This window comes from Achroia grisella, unplaced genomic scaffold, assembly GCF_030625045.1.
Source record: "Achroia grisella isolate CSIRO2021 unplaced genomic scaffold, CSIRO_AGI_Agris_v1 utg4880, whole genome shotgun sequence".
Lineage (NCBI taxonomy): Eukaryota > Metazoa > Arthropoda > Insecta > Lepidoptera > Pyralidae > Achroia > Achroia grisella.
Window position 1 is genome coordinate 55,713 of NW_026712892.1, and position 17,750 is coordinate 73,462.

A 17,750-nucleotide genomic window follows, 5' to 3' on the forward strand; every position below is an offset into this window, starting at 1 on the left:
AGCTGAGCTCCTTTAGGGCTCAAATAATGAGAGACGTAGGCGGTGCAGTCTGCACTATAATGGACAAGAAGATGGGCCAGTTTATGGAGGAGGTTAAGGGGATGATAAATTCCCCCCTTCCAAGAGATGTCCAAGCCGCACCAGTGGCGCCAGACTCGGCCCAGCCCAAGGATGCAGTGGTCTCGCAGCCTGCATCCAGCGTAGGAGATCGAGTACCTGATCCTCAAGGCCAAAAGAGTGGTTCCAAGGCCAAGTCAAAGAAGGCGCGTAAAGCAGCGTCTCAGGGGCAGCCAAAAACCCCAGTGACTGAATCTCCGGCTACCCCAGCCAGTCAACCTGCTGCCGGTTGCTCTTCGTGGGCGACGGTGGTAAAGGGAAGTCGGGGCAAATTGACATCGGTTCCCGGAGATCAAGAGGAGGTCACTGCTAACCAAAAGGCAGCAAAGGGGAAGGCGAAGCCGGCGCCCAACAAGAAGGTGGGTCCGCCGCTTCCTTCGAAGTTAAGGCCGCCCCGCTCTGCGGCGGTGGTTATAACGGTTGACGAAGCGGCGGAAAAAGAAGGCGTCACCTACGCCAACATCCTCCGCGAGGCAAAAGACAGGATCGATCTCCGCCCCCTCGGAATAGAGGGCTTGCGGCTCAGAACCGCAATAACAGGGGGGCGGATTTTGGAGATATCCGGTGTCGCCAGCGGCGAGAAGGCCGACGCTCTTGCGTCAAAACTCCGGGACCTAATCCCGGAGGACGTGGCCAGGGTCTCCAGACCCACCAAAACCGCGGAAATGCGGATCATGGGTCTGGACGACTCAGTGACGCCGCAGGAGATCGCCGCCGCCATTGCGCGCGATGGAGGATGTGAAGGTCGGCGACATTCGCAAAAGCAGCCCCAAATCCCTGGGGTCATGCTGGGTTCGCGGCCCGGTGATGTCGGTGAAGAAGGTCACCACGGAGGGGCACATCCGCCTTGGGTGGGTGTCAGCGAAGGCGGAGCTACTGCGGCAAAGACCACTGTGGTGCTTCCGGTGCCTACAAAATGGGCATGTGAGAGGGCAGTGCACCCAAAAGGAGGACCGCAGCGGGCTCTGTTACCGGTGCAGAGAAAATGGGCACAAAGCCGCAGTGTGCGCCGCGGCCCCGAAGTGTGCAATTTGCGCATCACTGGGTCGGCCGGCGGACCATTGGGTGGGGAGCAAGAAGTGCACCCCGCCCAAGAGGAAGGGCGGCAAATTTGACACGGCCCGCCTCTCAGGCACCAGGTCGTGGTAGCAGGAACCAGGAGGGGATGGACACCAGCTCCCCTCCTAGCGATCAGGGAGGCAGGGGCGGCTCAAGTCGCCCCTAGATCGCTACCGGGCCGGGGTGACGACCGCGGGGGCGGTTCCACCCCACCACACTAGGCCCGAAGAAGTCGCGCGCATGTCCCCGCGCGCCTTCCCCAGGGAAGAGGAGGGGAAGTAGTGGGTTCCAATAGGGAACCCGCAGAGATGGGGCCCGCTGCTAGAGTGGGCCACCGCCGCCGGAGTTGCGGTTGACTGTCATCGATCCCGCGACTCCGGCATAGGCGTTGGGTGAGGGACATCTTGGAGTTTTTAGTGAGTAGGAGTCTCACAGTACCCGCGGGCTTCCCCCGGGGCCGGCGGGTCTCCATGAGGGATTTTCTCCAAGTCAAAAAAAAAAAAAAAAAAAAAGGTTGGGGCGTGGGTCGGGCAACCTCCTAGTATGGGCCATTTTTTTTTTTTTTTTTTTTTTAACGTGTGGAAAAATCTTCAAAAGACCGTCACCCCGCCGGAGGGATGGCGAGGTGGTGTGTGGGACTTGTACCCACTAAAAAACCACACGGTGTACCTACGAGCGCCTATGCCGGAGCCAGGGGATTCGCAAGTGCATTCTACCCTAGCTCCGACGGCGACGGCCCGCCCTGTAGATGTTGTAGGGCAGGCCCCATCTCGTTTTGTGGTTAGGGCGACCTATTTCGCCCTACTCCATTGTGGAGGCGTGTGGGTACACGCGCACACCTCCGGGGCCTTTGGATTGGGGGACTGCCTCCCTCAAGGCAGTCACCCCGGCCCCAGTGGGGGATAGAGGGGGCGGAGTTGGGTACGCCCCCACCTCTAGGCCTGGCTCTTCTGCGGCGGAGGGAAGCGGGACGATCTGACTCCCGCTCCCTTTCCGCCGCCTCCTTCCGCGAGATAACTTCCTCGCAGAAGGAGCTCACCGCCAGCCACGATCTCTCGCTACTGATCATCCTCCGAACTAAATTCGGCAGCGAGAGATCGTCCCCCACTATTCGTGTGAGGACACGGCGCTCACTCTCGAACGCTGGACATTCGTCCAGCGTGTGTTGCGCCGTGTCCTCCACACCTCCGCACTCGTGGCAGCCGGTCGTCGGCTCCTTCCTCGCCACATGACACAGATACCGCCCGAAGCACCCGTGCCCGGACAGTATCTGTGTCATGCGGTACGTCAGTGGCCATCTCCTATTCATCCATCTTTTGAGGATGGGACGGACAGCCTCGACGGTCCTCAGGCCGGCCGATGGACTGGCCAGCCTTTCTCTCCATCTGATCCTGAGGATCCGCCGAAAGTCGGACCTCCGCGCTCCAATCTCATGGCCAGCGGGTGCCTCCCCATGGAACGTCGCTCCGCGCGCCAGTGGTACACTGACGCGTGGAGCTCCGCTACCAAGTCCCACGGAGGAGACCCCGCCAGCAGACCCGCCGCTTCCCCGGATATGGTGCGGTAGCCTCTTATGGCCCGTATGGCCATGACCCTGTGTGGCCTGTTGAGGCAGGCCACATTTTCCCTACCAAGGGCCCCCACCCAGATGGGGGCCCCGTACAGGGCCATGGACCGCACCACGCCGAGGTATAGGCGGCGGGAACCTTCTCCCGGGCCCCTCACGTTTGGCAGCAGCCAGCTAAGAGCGCCGGCGGCTGCCATAAGGCGAGGGACCAGGTTCCGAAAGTGAGCGCGGAAGCTCCAACGACTGTCCAGGTCAAGCCCCAAATACCTAATACAGGACTTGACCCCCACCCTCTGGCCACTGACGACCAGCTGGGCATCCGAAGGTGGCGCGCGCCGAGGCCCATGAAAACATAGGACCTCGGTCTTCTCCAGCGCCACCTGGAGCCCAAGCCTCCTTATTCGGCCGACGACCAGTGCCACGCTTGCCGTGGCAAAGCGGGTAGCTTCCCGTAGGTCCCGCCCCCGGGCAGAGACCAAGGTGTCATCCGCGTAACACACGAGGTCAGTGCCCGTTAAAAGGGCGCCCCGCAGGTTCCAATCATACCCGATGTTCCACAGGATCGGGCCCAGAACCGAATGGTGGAACCCTACTCTGACCTAACACAAGACCAAGCTGAGGATCTCAGGAAGCAGATTGAGGTAAGGCTCAGGCAACAAATAAGAGCCAACCTGACACTCCCAGCTAAAACCAGAAAGGACCTGAAGTTCCGAGGCAAGGCTCATTTTGCGGATGGCGTCCTCAAAACCTGGTGCGAGGATGACTTCACCAGAGCCTGGTTAGAACAGACCGTCCAAACCATGGCCTCTCCAGTGGAAGACTCGAGCCTAGTCGTTCGACCACAGTCGGCCATCCCGAAGAAGGTGCCGTGCCTGCTCTTTGTTCCAGGGGAAACCGGGGACACCACAGAACTGCGGGAACTTCTTTCGGGACAGAACAGCAACCTGAACATGAATTCCTGGACCCTGACACACGAGAGGATCTGGACAGACCCACCAGGGACTTGTCTGTTCTTCCGTATTCCTGAGACTGATGTCGACGTGTTAAGGGCCCAGGAAAGAAGGATCTACTACATGATGGGAAACATCTACGTTCGCTTCATGGACAAAGATGGTTCCCATCAAACAAAAACAAACACCAAACAGTCGGAAGTTACGAAAGTTGCTGAGCAGCAAACGGATCCCAAACCGACAACGTCGACAGTGGCTCCCGTAACTGCGGCAGAACGAGTAGTAACTCCGACTGCGATGGAAGTGCAGGATCCACCTTCTCCGGATTTCATCCTGGATGAAGAGTGCTTTCCGGCGGAGGGGGGAGAGAGTGAAGCTAGCGATAGCGTCCTCTACTCCTCCCCCCTACGGGAAGACTAAAATCCTGCAGTGCAACCTCCAGCACAGCCAAACTGCGACGGCTTCTCTTCGCAGAGTGCTGGAAAACAACGCAGAGACCATAGCCCTGATCCAAGAGCCGTGGATCAGGAAGAACAAAATTTGTGGTCTCGGAAATAGCGGAGGAAAAGTGATACTGGATACCTCCGTAAGTAAACCAAGAACATGCGTATTCTTACCCAACCATGTACAAACAACACTAATTAACGAATTCTGTTCAAGGGATTTAACACCAGTAAGAATTACCAGTGCAGCACACCTCCCTGACATCGTCCTCGCCTCAGCGTACATGTCGAGCGACGGGGAGATACCACCACCAGAGCTTGGCCAGCTGGCTGAGTACTGTGAGAGGGAGAAGCTGGAGCTGGTCGTCGCCACTGACTCCAACGCGCACCACACGCTGTGGGGCAACAGTAAGACGAACAACAGAGGTGAGGAATTAGCTCTTTTTATTCTTAGTAATAATCTCACTCTACAAAACAAGGGCTCGGAACCAACGTTCATAAATGCCCGATCACAAACCATAATAGACCTAACACTAACATCAACAGGCATCTCGGGGTCCATTCGTGATTGGCATGTGTCCAGCGAGCTTTCATGCTCCGATCACAGATGGATCCGTTTTACAATTGACATATCACTACCAAAACCCCAGCCGAGACGGATACCCCGGAACACGGACAAATCCAAATTCATAGGATTAGTTAGTGCTTACGTAGGGGAACAACTCTGCCTCCCTGACAACCTTGACAGAACGGAACTAGACAACTATGCGAACAACATTACGTCCATACTTACCTCTAGCTACGAACGGTCTTGCCCTCTTACCACACCCAAAAACAAAGGTAGGCAACACTGGTGGTGTTTCGAACTAGAGAAACATCGACGGAAGCTGAGGAAACTGTTCAACGCAGCGATGAACAGTAGATCACAAGGTGACTGGGACAAATACACAACTAAAAGGAAACTATATAAAAAACTAATTCGCCACAGACGACAAGAGTGTTGGAGGCGATTCTGTACCAACATAGAAAATAACAACCAAGCAGTCAAAGTGAAAGCCTGCCTTTCCAAAGAGAAAGAACACACAATAGGCTGTCTTAAAAAATCGGATAATAGCTACACAACAAATGACACAGAAACCTGCGAACTACTACTGTCAACTCACTTCCCAGGATTCCTTGCGGACAATGACCACTCATGGAATTCCCAGGAAAGTAGGACAACCAGCAGCTCGGACTGGGAGATAGCAAGCAGAGTAATAAACAGAGAAAGACTTACATGGGCAATCAACACATTTATACCTTTCAAAGCTGCAGGACTAGACGGTATTTTTCCGGCTCTCCTGAAATGGAGCGGTGACATAATAGCTGAACACTTGGTTCAACTTTTCCGGGCATGCCTAGCTCACCGATACATACCTTTGAAATGGCGTGAAGTGAAAGTAATTTTCATTCCGAAACCTGGCAGAGGTGACTACACACAGGCCAAGTCCTTTCGACCAATTAGTCTCACATCGTTTTTACTAAAAACAATGGAGAGGCTTTGCGACAAAGAGATCAGAGACCTGATATGTATAAACAAACCACTGCACACCAACCAACACGCCTACAGTGAAGGCAAATCAACGGAATCAGCACTCCACAGCGTTGTAAGCCGCATTGGTAATTCGCTAAACTCAAAGCAGCCTACCCTAGGTGCCTTCATAGACATCGAAGGGGCCTTTGATAAAACGAACTTTACCAGTATCAGTCGCGCTCTTGCCATACATGGAGTACCAACAACTCTCATAGAATGGATAAACAACATGCTGAAAAACCGTGCAATTCAGTTCACCGTAAACACTACCACACGTGGGATCGTAAGTAGAGGATGTCCACAAGGAGGGGTCCTGTCGCCACTCCTGTGGAACTTAGTCGTCAATGAACTCATTGAGGAGCTCAACGACAACGACCTCTACACGGTAGGTTACGCAGACGACATTGCTGTACTTATATCAGGAAATTTTGAGGGAACCTTATGCGATCGCATGAGAGAAGCCTTCAGAACAATAGAGAGATGGTGCGAAAACCATGAACTCTCCGTGAATCCTTCTAAAACAGAACTCATCATGTTCACCAACAAAAGAGCTCCAGGCACTTTCAATTTACCGAAACTCTTTAATACAGAGCTTAAACTTAAGGAGGAGGTCAAGTACTTGGGAGTCATACTAGACAGTAAACTTCTCTGGAATAAACACCTTGATCACAAAATTAACAAAAGCACAATTGCATTCTATCAATGCAGGAAAATGCTTGGTAATAAATGGGGTGTCTCCCCGAAAATAACTCTCTGGCTATACACATCAGTAATAAGACCAATGCTGGTATATGGGGCCTTGGTTTGGTGGACAAGGTCGAAACTCACGACCACAGTCAACAAACTAAGATCTTTCCAAAGACTTGCGTGCTCCTCAGTTACTGGATGTATGAAAACAACCCCAACAATGGCAATGGAAATAGCCCTTAACATTACACCCCTCGACCTATACATACAGCAAGAAGCAGCTATAGCTGCCACAAGATTATACCATCTTGGTCTATGGGGCAAAAACCATTACAGTTCTCACACAACCATCCTGAACCAAGCAATCGAATATGAACCTTTGATTGCCGCTCCGTGTGACAGAACTCAAGCATACCACTCGTTTAACAGGAAATACCAAATACAATTGAAGGAGGAGGAAAGGGACCAATCTGCAGTAAATGAACTACGCATTTACACAGATGGCTCCAAAACACAGAACGGTTCAGGAGCTGGGGCACATTCCCTTGACCTCAACATGAACATATCTATACCGCTCGGCAAACACAGTTCGATCTTTCAGTGCGAATGTGTTGCCCTGACCGAGGCAGCAAAAGCCGTGTACAGGTTAGGGGTCAACAATTTCAACATTAAATTCATATCGGACAGTGCAGCCGTGCTTAAAGCACTACAGAACAGAAAATCCAACAACAAACTAATAATCGAGTGCCACATCGCCCTGGAAAAAATTGCAACGCACAACGGAGTAATTATCCAGTGGATAAAGGGGCACAGCGGATCATATGGCAATGACGCCGCGGACGAACTAGCGAGAGTAGGATCCGGTATGGTGGTTGCAGGCCCCCTCCCGCTTATGCCAATACCATTCTCGCAATTTCGCACCTGGATTCGCCAGAGATCCACCGAAATACAAAACCAAAGATGGAACCTAACCACTGATTGCAAACAATCTAAAGTGGCAATTCCAAAAACGAACCATCGGTTAACAACACGTCTACTTAATCTAGATAGACAAAACCTCAAAATAATGATAGGGACAATAACGGGCCATTGTTCCCTAAACAAACACTTATACAAAATTGATGCTACAGACAGCCCCCTTTGTCGGGGCTGCTTTGAAGCTGAAGAAACGGCGGCTCACGTAATCCTGGAGTGCACGGCAGTGGCCCAACAACGAAAACAAATCCTCGGAACGGTGAGGTCGCTCCGTGAAGCCTGCGAAGACACCAGGAGTCTTCTGCGCTTTTGGGAGGAGCTTGGCTGGCTACTTTAGTAGTCTGGCTCTACACGCACAACGGCCCGAATGTGAGGCTAATTGCGGAGAATGGAGTCCAACATACGATACGATACGATACGATCCCTTTTTCCTTAAGTATGTGACTACTACTCTCATGACTTTTGTAAAAATGTAGGGAGCAGAGGAGAGGCCATATGGTAGTGATTTAAATTCATATAATCTATCATATTTAAAGCGAAGGAATTTTCGATCTTCTGGGTTTATGGATATAAGCAAATATGATTCTTTAAGGTAAATTTTTGCTAAAAAATTATTTTTATTTATCAAGGATGCCGCAGTCCTATGATCTTCCATTTTAAAGTGTGCTGTAGCTACAAACTTATTTAACTGTTTTAAATTTAAAATAAATCTTTTACTGCCATTTGGTTTAGGAATTAGAAAAATAGAGGAAATGAATTGACCTGGCTGGGGCTCACAAACAGAAATGGCCCCTAATTCAAGTAATTTAGTAATAGCAATTTTCATATCCTGCTTCTCTATATCAGAATTATAATGAAATGAACTTGGAATAATGTTTTGAAATGGTAAAGTGGTGAAAGGTATAGAATAACCTCTTATGTATTGGATGATTGTAGTATTATCAGTGATTTTTTCCCACCATTGGATAAAATGTGATAATCTGCCACCATGACATACCATTACTTCCGAGCAGGAGGTTTTATTTCTTGTTTGGATTTCCTTGTTGTATAATGCTGCTGTTTGTATGGAAGGTTTCGTTCCATCAGGCGTTTTGGTCCACCTCGATTGAAGGGTTTTGGTGCTGCATATCGAGGCAGGCCCCGGAAATTTCCCGAAGTGCTAGGATTTAATGTTCTTCTGTTTGAGGGCTTTAAATTGTCAGATTTTTTAATTGTTTGTCCAGTTTTTTGTGCGGTTTTCAAGGCGTTTATTTTTTCTGATAAATTCTCTCCATAGAGATATTCATCTCTATCTATATCTTTTATAATTTCTAAAAACTTTTTGTCCAAGGAAGTTGAGATTATTTTCTTCCTACTAAATGTCAGGTGACAATGTAAGTCTGTTAATATTTTTGAGGCATCACTTAATATTTTTATTATATTTAGTCTATCACCTGTGTCAGTAATTGTTAAGGATAGTGCCTTGCTCAACGCTGATATGCCCTGACCTAACTGTTGTTGATCAGCCTCTATTTTCTTATCTCGTCTTTTTCCAGTATCAGAAATTGTGGCCATGATTTCTGGATTGAGCTTAGGAGCTTGCAAAGTTTTGCAATTATCAGGTATTAAATACTGCTTCAGTAATGACTCTTTTACTTCTCTATCTAACCCATTTTTCGCTATTTTATTCCATCGTTTTGCTAACTCATTATTGATATTATCACCGAATAGAGGCTTTTCCTCCATTGCATCACCAAGAGCTTGCAATATATCACTATTTAAAGTTGGTTCACCTGTGCACTGTTCAGTGGACCCCCTCGGTTGGTTTATCTGATTATCTCTGTGAAGTTGTTGTTGTATAACGTTTGGGTCCATATTTTCTATATCTGAGGGCAGATTAGTTCCTTGTGAACATATAGATACAGCATCTATTAAAGATTCTGTATAATTGTTTTCCTCAGATTGATCTGAAAGGCGTGAATTAATTTAGAAAAGCCACTTTTTAAATTTACCAGTTTTAATAAAACTTGTATATTATGTTTTTATTAAACATTGCCTTCGCAACATCTCACGGATGCTTCCCAGGCTTAATTTGACTTGCATGTTCAAGTTTTTATAGTGATACCCTTCGTAACATCTCTCGGATGCTCCCTAGGGTTTATACAGCATGTATGTTCCAGTTTTAGAACAGATACCTTTGATAGTAACTATACTAAGTATAATCGCCTTGCTTAACGCAACTTCTGTATTCAAGTTTTAGTGCAAATAGCCTTTGTAATGTCTCACGGACATTCCCTAGGCATGACACAACTTGTATGTTTTTAGTACTGACGACCTTTGTAATATCTCAACGATATTTTCTAGGGATGACGCAACTTGCATGTTCAAGTTTTTGTACCCGTAACCTTTGTAATGTATATTGGGATATTGCATATCTGTAATTATTTACTATATAAAACTTACCTGTCTGTTTATATTGGATAGATTCTTCTGAATCCGAGACGCAATATGATGATTTACGTCGTCGAGCTTTATTACGTTTCTCTTCAAGACGTCGTATTTTATTTTTGTATTTCTGTATTTTGTCTTCATTTTTCCGTTTCGGCATGCTAAAAACACTCAATGTTATATGTTTTCAAATAAAAATACTGAGAATTAAAGAACAATTAAAAATGATGACGCAATAGTTGCCACGCAAAGTAAAGAATGACAAGTATCAATCTATTGTCTATTGAGTATGACAAGTGTTGACAGTGAAACGTTTAATTTTCTTTTTTTTTTTAGGCTTTAGAATCTAGCTCTAAAATTGCGTTATGTTGCCTAGTGATTTGAAGAAATACCATTTAGGGTAAATATATATATCGAGAAAGAAGCACTGCAATATAACAAATAATTATCGCTCACGCTCCTCGTTACGGCGTTCTCTGCTGTAGACCGTTGCCGTACGCCGCAGCTTACTGTCAGCGTTCCAGCGCAGCAAGTAAGCGCTGCGCTGGAACGCTGACAGTAAGCTGCGAATGCGCAGCGCAGCGACCCTAGAATGTTCGGCGACGTACGTGAAATTAACAACGTAGTTACAAACGGATTTCTAAACCAATTTAGATATCCCTAATGTAATATAATTTATACCTTAGATTTATTAAACAAACAAAATTAATGATAAAGGAACCTAATACTATCCTAACCTAATCTATTTATCACTTATTTTATATTAATTAAAAATTAATATTGGTTGATATTTATCTATAAAAATTATATTTATTACTTGTTGTAGATAATTAGGACAAAATATGCAAGCTATTAATAATTATGGCAGAAAGTAATCTATATTAATAATTCCATCAAGGGGTACGGTAGACTCGAACGAAATCTTATGTGAATAACAAAACATAAAAAAATATTGATTTCGAGTCGACAACATATATCCGCAAAATTCGGATTATGGAGTATTTCGTTAAATTCTAATTACAAACACTGACAAACAAACTGCAGTCGCCATCTTTTCATGTCACTAGCTAACAACCAATCAACACTACGCGTGCGTTTGCGCCAAAGATCCATCACAAAGAACTGTGACATATGACACGTGTCGTTGACGTTTCGCGAAAATATAGTTTTTGACAATTTTTTTATGATAAAAGAGTTATGTGTTTTTTCTTTAAATTGACCAATTGCGAGACAAATTTGACAATATTTTTTTATTAATTTGTTTCACGGCTCTGGATACAAGTCCTTTTTAGCCCATTTTAAAGTTTTACAATATAAATTACAAAAATTAAAGTCAATGTCCAATGTCAAATGTTGTTTCTCTTTTCTGACGAACTTATTAAAAAAACTTAATAACACTCACAATTTCTTCACATTTTATTATTACACACATAATGCCAGGTATTTGCATTTTTTAAATAAGGTTGTGGCACTATTGGAAATTAATGTTATTTACCCATTTTTATAGATTATACGGAAATAATGTGTGGGTGTTTATTTAAAAAGCATTAACACAAAATTAATAAAGTATAAGTAGGTATTAATTACTATTAATAAATATATGGTTGTTGTTTCAGAATAGATTTTGTTATTTTTCACTTCAAATAAAGGCTAACTGCCTTTTTTATAAAACAAATGACCTTTTCATAGTGTCATATATTATTTAACTGCTTGCAAGAAAAAAAATGTTGGTTTGTAGATTAATACTGTAAAAATTACTATTTGTACGATAACGACAAAAATATATTTTTATTCTATATAACACTACGACAGTAGTGGAAACATTAATATATTTACGTAAATTATAAAATTCTGTTATGGAAACGTCATATTAAACTTTAAAACGAATTTGTTAGAATAAAAGTTTCCGATAAAACAAATCGGTATGGCTACCCCGCTACAAGTGGTAACATTTTGTTTGGTTCTGTTTATCCTTAATCGGAAAGGCAAAGGGAACTGCGCCCATACAGTCGAGGTGGTAACATTATTTGAAAATTTGACATTTAAACCTGTATAAGTATTAATAAATATATGGTTGTTGTATCAAAATAGATTTTGTTATTTTTCACTAAAATAAAGACTAGCTGCCTTTTTTTTATAAAACAAATGACATTTTCATAGTGTCATATATTATTTAGCTGATTGTAAGAAAAAAATTGTTGGTTTGTAGATTAATACTGTAAAAATTACTATTTGTACGGAAACGACAAAAATATATTTTTATTCCGTATAACACTACGATAGTAGTGGATACATTAGTATATGTACGTAAATTATACAATTCTGTTCTGGAAACGTCATATTAAACTTTAAAACTAAGTTATTAGAATAAAAGTTTCCGATTAAACAAATCGGTACGGCTACCCCGCTACAGGTGATAACTTTTTTGGTTTTTCATTTATCCTCAATCGGAAAGGCAAAGGGAACTGCCCATACAGCCGAGGTGCTAAAATTATTTGAAAATTTGACATTTAAACCTGTCAATTTAGTCTCCCGGATTAAAAAACAAACTATAACCAAGTATGGCACTTATTTATTTATTTTCCACACTTACATCTATTTTTACAGGTCTTAGCCTAATACAATAGTGCAGCAAACATTATTTTTTAAATTAATTGTAACTTATAATAAATAAAGCGATCTTCGTGAACTCATTCAGAGAACAAGAAAATAGATCTATTTGCTCCGTTATATGATTTAATGTACGCAGTGCTCTTGTGACCGGTGCTTTGCCTAGTAAGTGTGTGGCCCCGCGCGGCACAGCCAGCAGTTGCGGTCGATGGCGACACCATACATATTTATCCGGAACACAGAACTCCACACAACTCAACACCTGGCTGTTGTTAATTTTACCCCTAATCAATTTAAATAACACAAGGCATAACTCTCTCCGCATCCGCAATTCGTTGTACCCTACCATATCTAATACAAACAGATTAGGATACATTAGCGGGTAGAAAGGGTATACTCCATATTTCTTTAAATATATAAACCTAATAAATTTATTTTGAATGCGTTCCAACATGAGACTATATTTAGCTTCATGTGGAGCCCAAATGACTGCATTATTTTCTAGGTGACTTCTAACTAAAGCATTATATAATGAACAGATCGCTGTAATATTAGTAAAATTAACTGATCGACGAAGAACAAACCCTAAATTTCTATATGCCTTCTTACAAATACTAACTATGTGATCCCTGAATTTCAGATCGGCGGTAAATTTAACACCTAAATCCTTTACTTCTGTTACTCTTTTTAACTTTAATGAGTCAATTTCATAGCCATGATGAATTGGGTTATGTTTCCGGGTAAAAGTAATTGTCATACATTTCGATGTATTAAAGTATAGTTTATTAAGTTTACTCCATGCAACCACTCTATTTATATCCCTTTGAAAAAGATCGCAATCGGCAGGGCTTCTGATCGATCGAAAAATTTTTAGATCGTCGGCGAATAGTAAGCAGCTCGAATTGGTAATAACCTCTGGTAAATCATTGACCATGATGATGAATTCCAGAGGCCCAAACGTACTTCCCTGGCTTACCCCTGACCTGACAAAATATGGTTCAGACTTGTATCCTGCGTACTCAACATACTGGCATCTGTCAGTCATGTAGCTTGATAGGAAGTGCAACATATGCGGAGTACATCCAACGCCAGCCAACTTCTTTAGCAATATGTCATTATCCACGACATCAAACGCCTTCCTAAAATCGAAATAAGCGACATCTACTTGCCCTCCACTGTCCACTGCCGGTATGAGCTTTGTCATGTAGGTAATCAAATTACTCGTTGTGCTGCAGTCCGGCCGGAAACCGTGTTGTGCTTCTGATAGTTGCGCCTTTACTTGATTATACATGGTCATTTGCAATGCGGACTCAAAAACCTTGGCAGGGGTTGACTGTATTGCTATCGGCCTGTATCCATCTACGCCCTTACCTGCTCCTGTCTTTGGCACCGGAACTACACGAGTTGTTTTCCACCTTTTAGGAAAAACTTCGTTCTTTAGACATAAGTTGAATATATATACCATAAAAGAGATTACAGCTTAGATAATCTCTCTAAATTTCGTAAATGCGTACATAGTTTATCATGGGCGGATGTGTATAGTGAAACCAATATGGAAACTGCATTTGCCACGTTCTATGATATCTTTAAAATATTTTATTATCTTTGTTTTCCCGTAATAAAAGTTAAAGTAAAATCGCAAGGAAACACTAAAAAGTGGATTACACGAGGCTTAAAGAAGTCTACAATTACTAAGAGACACTTACGTTTCGCTTATTATAAAAAAAGAGATAACAATGTAAAGATAAAGTACCAAAAATACTCGAAAATACTAAAAGAATGCATTAAACATTCTCAAAAACTGGCCAATACATTGTACCTTGAAAAGTCTAAAAATCCTTGTAAAGCTACATGGGATCTAATACAAAATAGAACACAAAGAAATCCTATTAATAGAAATATTGACAGACTTCTAATAAATGATAAGATAGTTGATAATCCGAATGACATTGCAAACATATTTAATAATTATTATATTGACATGGCAAATTTTAATTCAAATTGTAATTATAATATTATAAATATACAATCGAACCATGCCAGCATGTTTTTAAGACCAACAGATGAGTTTGAAGTTATTAAAATAATTAACACACTTAAATCTACAAACTCGACTGGCCACGATGAAATACAGACAAAGGTACTAAAAATGTGTAAAAATGAAATTGCTCCTGTGCTAAGCTATTTAATTAATCTGTCATTTAGCACTGGATCTTTCCCGGAACCATTAAAAATGGCTATAGTAAAACCACTTCATAAAAAAGGGAGTATTTCTGATGTGGATAATTACAGACCGATATCTCTTCTACCCAACTTTTCAAAGATATTTGAAAGAGCAATGTTAAATCAATTAATAAATTTCTTAGAAAAATTTAAATTGATAACATCGGTTCAAAATGGTTTTCGAAAAGGCAAATCGACAACATCAGCTGCTTTTTCTCTTATAAATAATGTGCTATCACATATGGATAAGCGCAATCATGTCACGGCTGTCTTCTTTGATATGAGTAAGGCCTTTGATACTGTATCACATAAAAAATTAATTTATAAATGCGATATGTATGGAATAAGAGGATTAGCAAGTGAATGGCTAAGTAGTTACTTAAGTAATAGAAAACAATACGTAGAGATATCAAAAATGGACGCAAGCCTGGAAGTTAATGAATATAAATCGACCATTAGACTAAATACAAACGGTGTTCCACAAGGAAGTATTTTAGGACCCTTGTTATTCCTGCTTTATATAAATGACTTGCCAAATGTCACAGAGTATGACTGCACTATGTTTGCTGATGATGTATCTGTAGTGATACCTTGCAATAACGACAAAACATATAATAATGACATAAACGGAACAATTACGAAAATTATAGAATGGTTACATAATAATAATTTGAATATAAACTACAATAAAACTACATATATACAATTTATTAACAAAAATAGAGTTAAACAGTCTGGTGTGGTTCTGGAGGAAGATTTCCAGGGGCAAAGCTCATTGCCACCACACGCGTCGCAGGTTGCGGATAGCGAACGGCCCCCAGATATGGAGGTTAGCTGTGAATAACCAATAAGCAGTCGCGGACAATGCAGCGGTCTGTCGGAGAGGTGCCGGGGAGCCTATGGCAGGGTATACCTCCATAAATAGCGCGCAAAACTCCATGATGACAGATGGCAGTGGCGAATTAGGGCCGCCACTATAAACAAAGCTCTTATGCCCGGGGAGTTGGACCTCGTCAACCTTGGTTGGTAGTTCAAATAGGAGATGGAAAACTCTGATTTCAAACCAAATAAGCCTTCCTAGAAGATTACAGTAAGGTGAGGCTACCGGACTACCGGAGAAGATCATTTAAAGAAGCCCAAGGAGGGTTGACGTCAGGCAGGCGGCCGGTCATAAAAGAAAAACTGAAGCCAAAACCATTCTCTCGTAATATGAATTTGAGTGAACGAATTGATGATCGGACTAGGGCGTACCCCCGAGGCGACGCGCAGGGGCAGCACCCGGCCACTGCGAGAAATGGACAAGGGTTGTTGCACCACAACGGACGGGTGCAACATAAGAAGCAAGTCCAGAAAATAAGAGAAGTATGTATGAGGTGTGGTAGTTGGAATGTAGGTTCGATGACTGGAAGAGGAAGAGAGCTAGCGGAGGTATTGAAAAGGCGAAGAATAAAAGTAGCCTGTATACAGGAGACGAAATGGAAAGGAGCGAAAGCTAAAGAGATTGGAGAAGGATATAAATTTTACTATGTAGGAAGTGCTGGGAAAAGGAATGGGGTTGGAATAGTGCTGGATAATGAGCTGAAAAAGTGTGTCATAGATATAAAAAGGATAAGCGATAGAATAATAGCTGTGAAAGTAATAGTAGAGAGCATGGTTCTGAACATTATTAGTGTGTATGCTCCTCAGACTGGAAGTGATGAAGACGTAAAAGCAAAGTTTTGGGAAGATTTTGATGGTTTGATGATAGGTATTCCAGAAAATGAAGAGGTATATGTTGGAGGGGATTTTAATGGACATGTAGGCGTACATAATGAAAACTATGATAGAGTTCATGGGGGGAGGTCGATTGGTATACGAAACGAGGATGGCGAATCTTTATTAGAAACTGCTTCAGCATTTGACCTGGCTATAGTAAACACTTGGTTTAAAAAAAAGAGGAACACCTTATCACCTATAAAAGTGGTCACCATGCGACACAAATAGACTTTTTCCTTACGAGACGAAACAGGCTATGGACTGTGAAAGACTGTAAAGTGCTACCAGGAGAAGATTTAGTCACACAACATAGATTGTTATTAATAGAACTAAAAATTAAAGTACATATAAATAAAAATAAGAAACGCCCCCCACCTACAACTAAATGGCGAATGATAGAAAACAAGGAGTATGCAAGTAGATTCAAGAATGAAGTTGTAGGCAAAATGATTAGTATGAAAGATATGAAAGGAAAAACAGTGAATGAATGTTGGGATGAAATAGCACATTATATTAGAATGGTAGGAAAAGAGGTCTTTGGAGAAAGTAAGGGAAAGGGCATAATAGATAAGGATACATGGTGGTGGACTGAAGAAGTGCAAAAGATATTAAAAGAAAAGAAGAATGCTTTTAAAGATTGGCAAAAGGTACCTATAGAGAATGATCGTCTGAAACAAGAGAAAAAGATAATTTATAATAAGTTTAAAAAGGAAGCAAAAAAAGTAGTAGCAATATCCAGAACAAGGGCATTAGATAGAATATACAAGTCACTTGATGACCACAGTGGTCAAAAAGAACTATACAGGATCACAAAAATGAGAGAAGAAAGAGCGAAAGATATGAAGCATGTGAAATGTATAAAAGATGATACAGGCCAAATTTTGTTAAAAGACGACGACATAAAAACACGTTGGAAGGTATATTTTGAAAAACTTATGAATGAAGAGAATCTGTGGGATGAGCCTACAAAAGATGTCTCGGTAAACATCGGTGTAGTAAATGAGATTGGTATGGATGAAGTAAGGAAAGCAGTGAAAAGTATGAAGAATGGGAAAGCTGTTGGGCCAGATGGCATACCAGCAGAAGTCTGGAAATTATTAGGAGAAGATGGATGCAAGTGGTTAGCTTCATTCTTTAATAAATTATTGCAGGAAGTGGCGATCCCTAAGGAATGGTGCAATAGTTCACTAGTGCCCATTTTTAAGAATAAGGGTGATGTACAGGATTGTAATAATTATCGAGGAATAAAGCTCATGTCTCACAGTATGAAAGTATGGGAGAAAGTGATAGAGAAGCGATTGCGTGATGAGACTAGTATCACCCAAAACCAGTTTGGATTTATGCCAGGCCGAAGTACCACAGAT

General features: G+C 42.8%; 2 protein-coding genes across 2 annotated transcripts; both read left to right on the plus strand.

Annotated features, from left to right (window-relative positions):
- Positions 1–3,321: 3,321 nt before the first annotated feature.
- LOC131846075 (uncharacterized) lies at positions 3,322–4,113 on the plus strand. Its single transcript, XM_059195294.1, has one exon. The coding sequence runs from the start codon at positions 3,322–3,324 to the stop codon at positions 4,111–4,113; it is 792 nt and encodes a 263-aa protein (XP_059051277.1).
- An 11,727-nt stretch (positions 4,114–15,840) lies between these two features.
- Positions 15,841–16,614, plus strand: LOC131846079 (craniofacial development protein 2-like). Its single transcript, XM_059195297.1, has one exon. It carries the CDS (start codon positions 15,841–15,843, stop codon positions 16,612–16,614), a length of 774 nt encoding a protein of 257 aa, XP_059051280.1.
- The last annotated feature ends 1,136 nt before the right edge of the window (positions 16,615–17,750 follow it).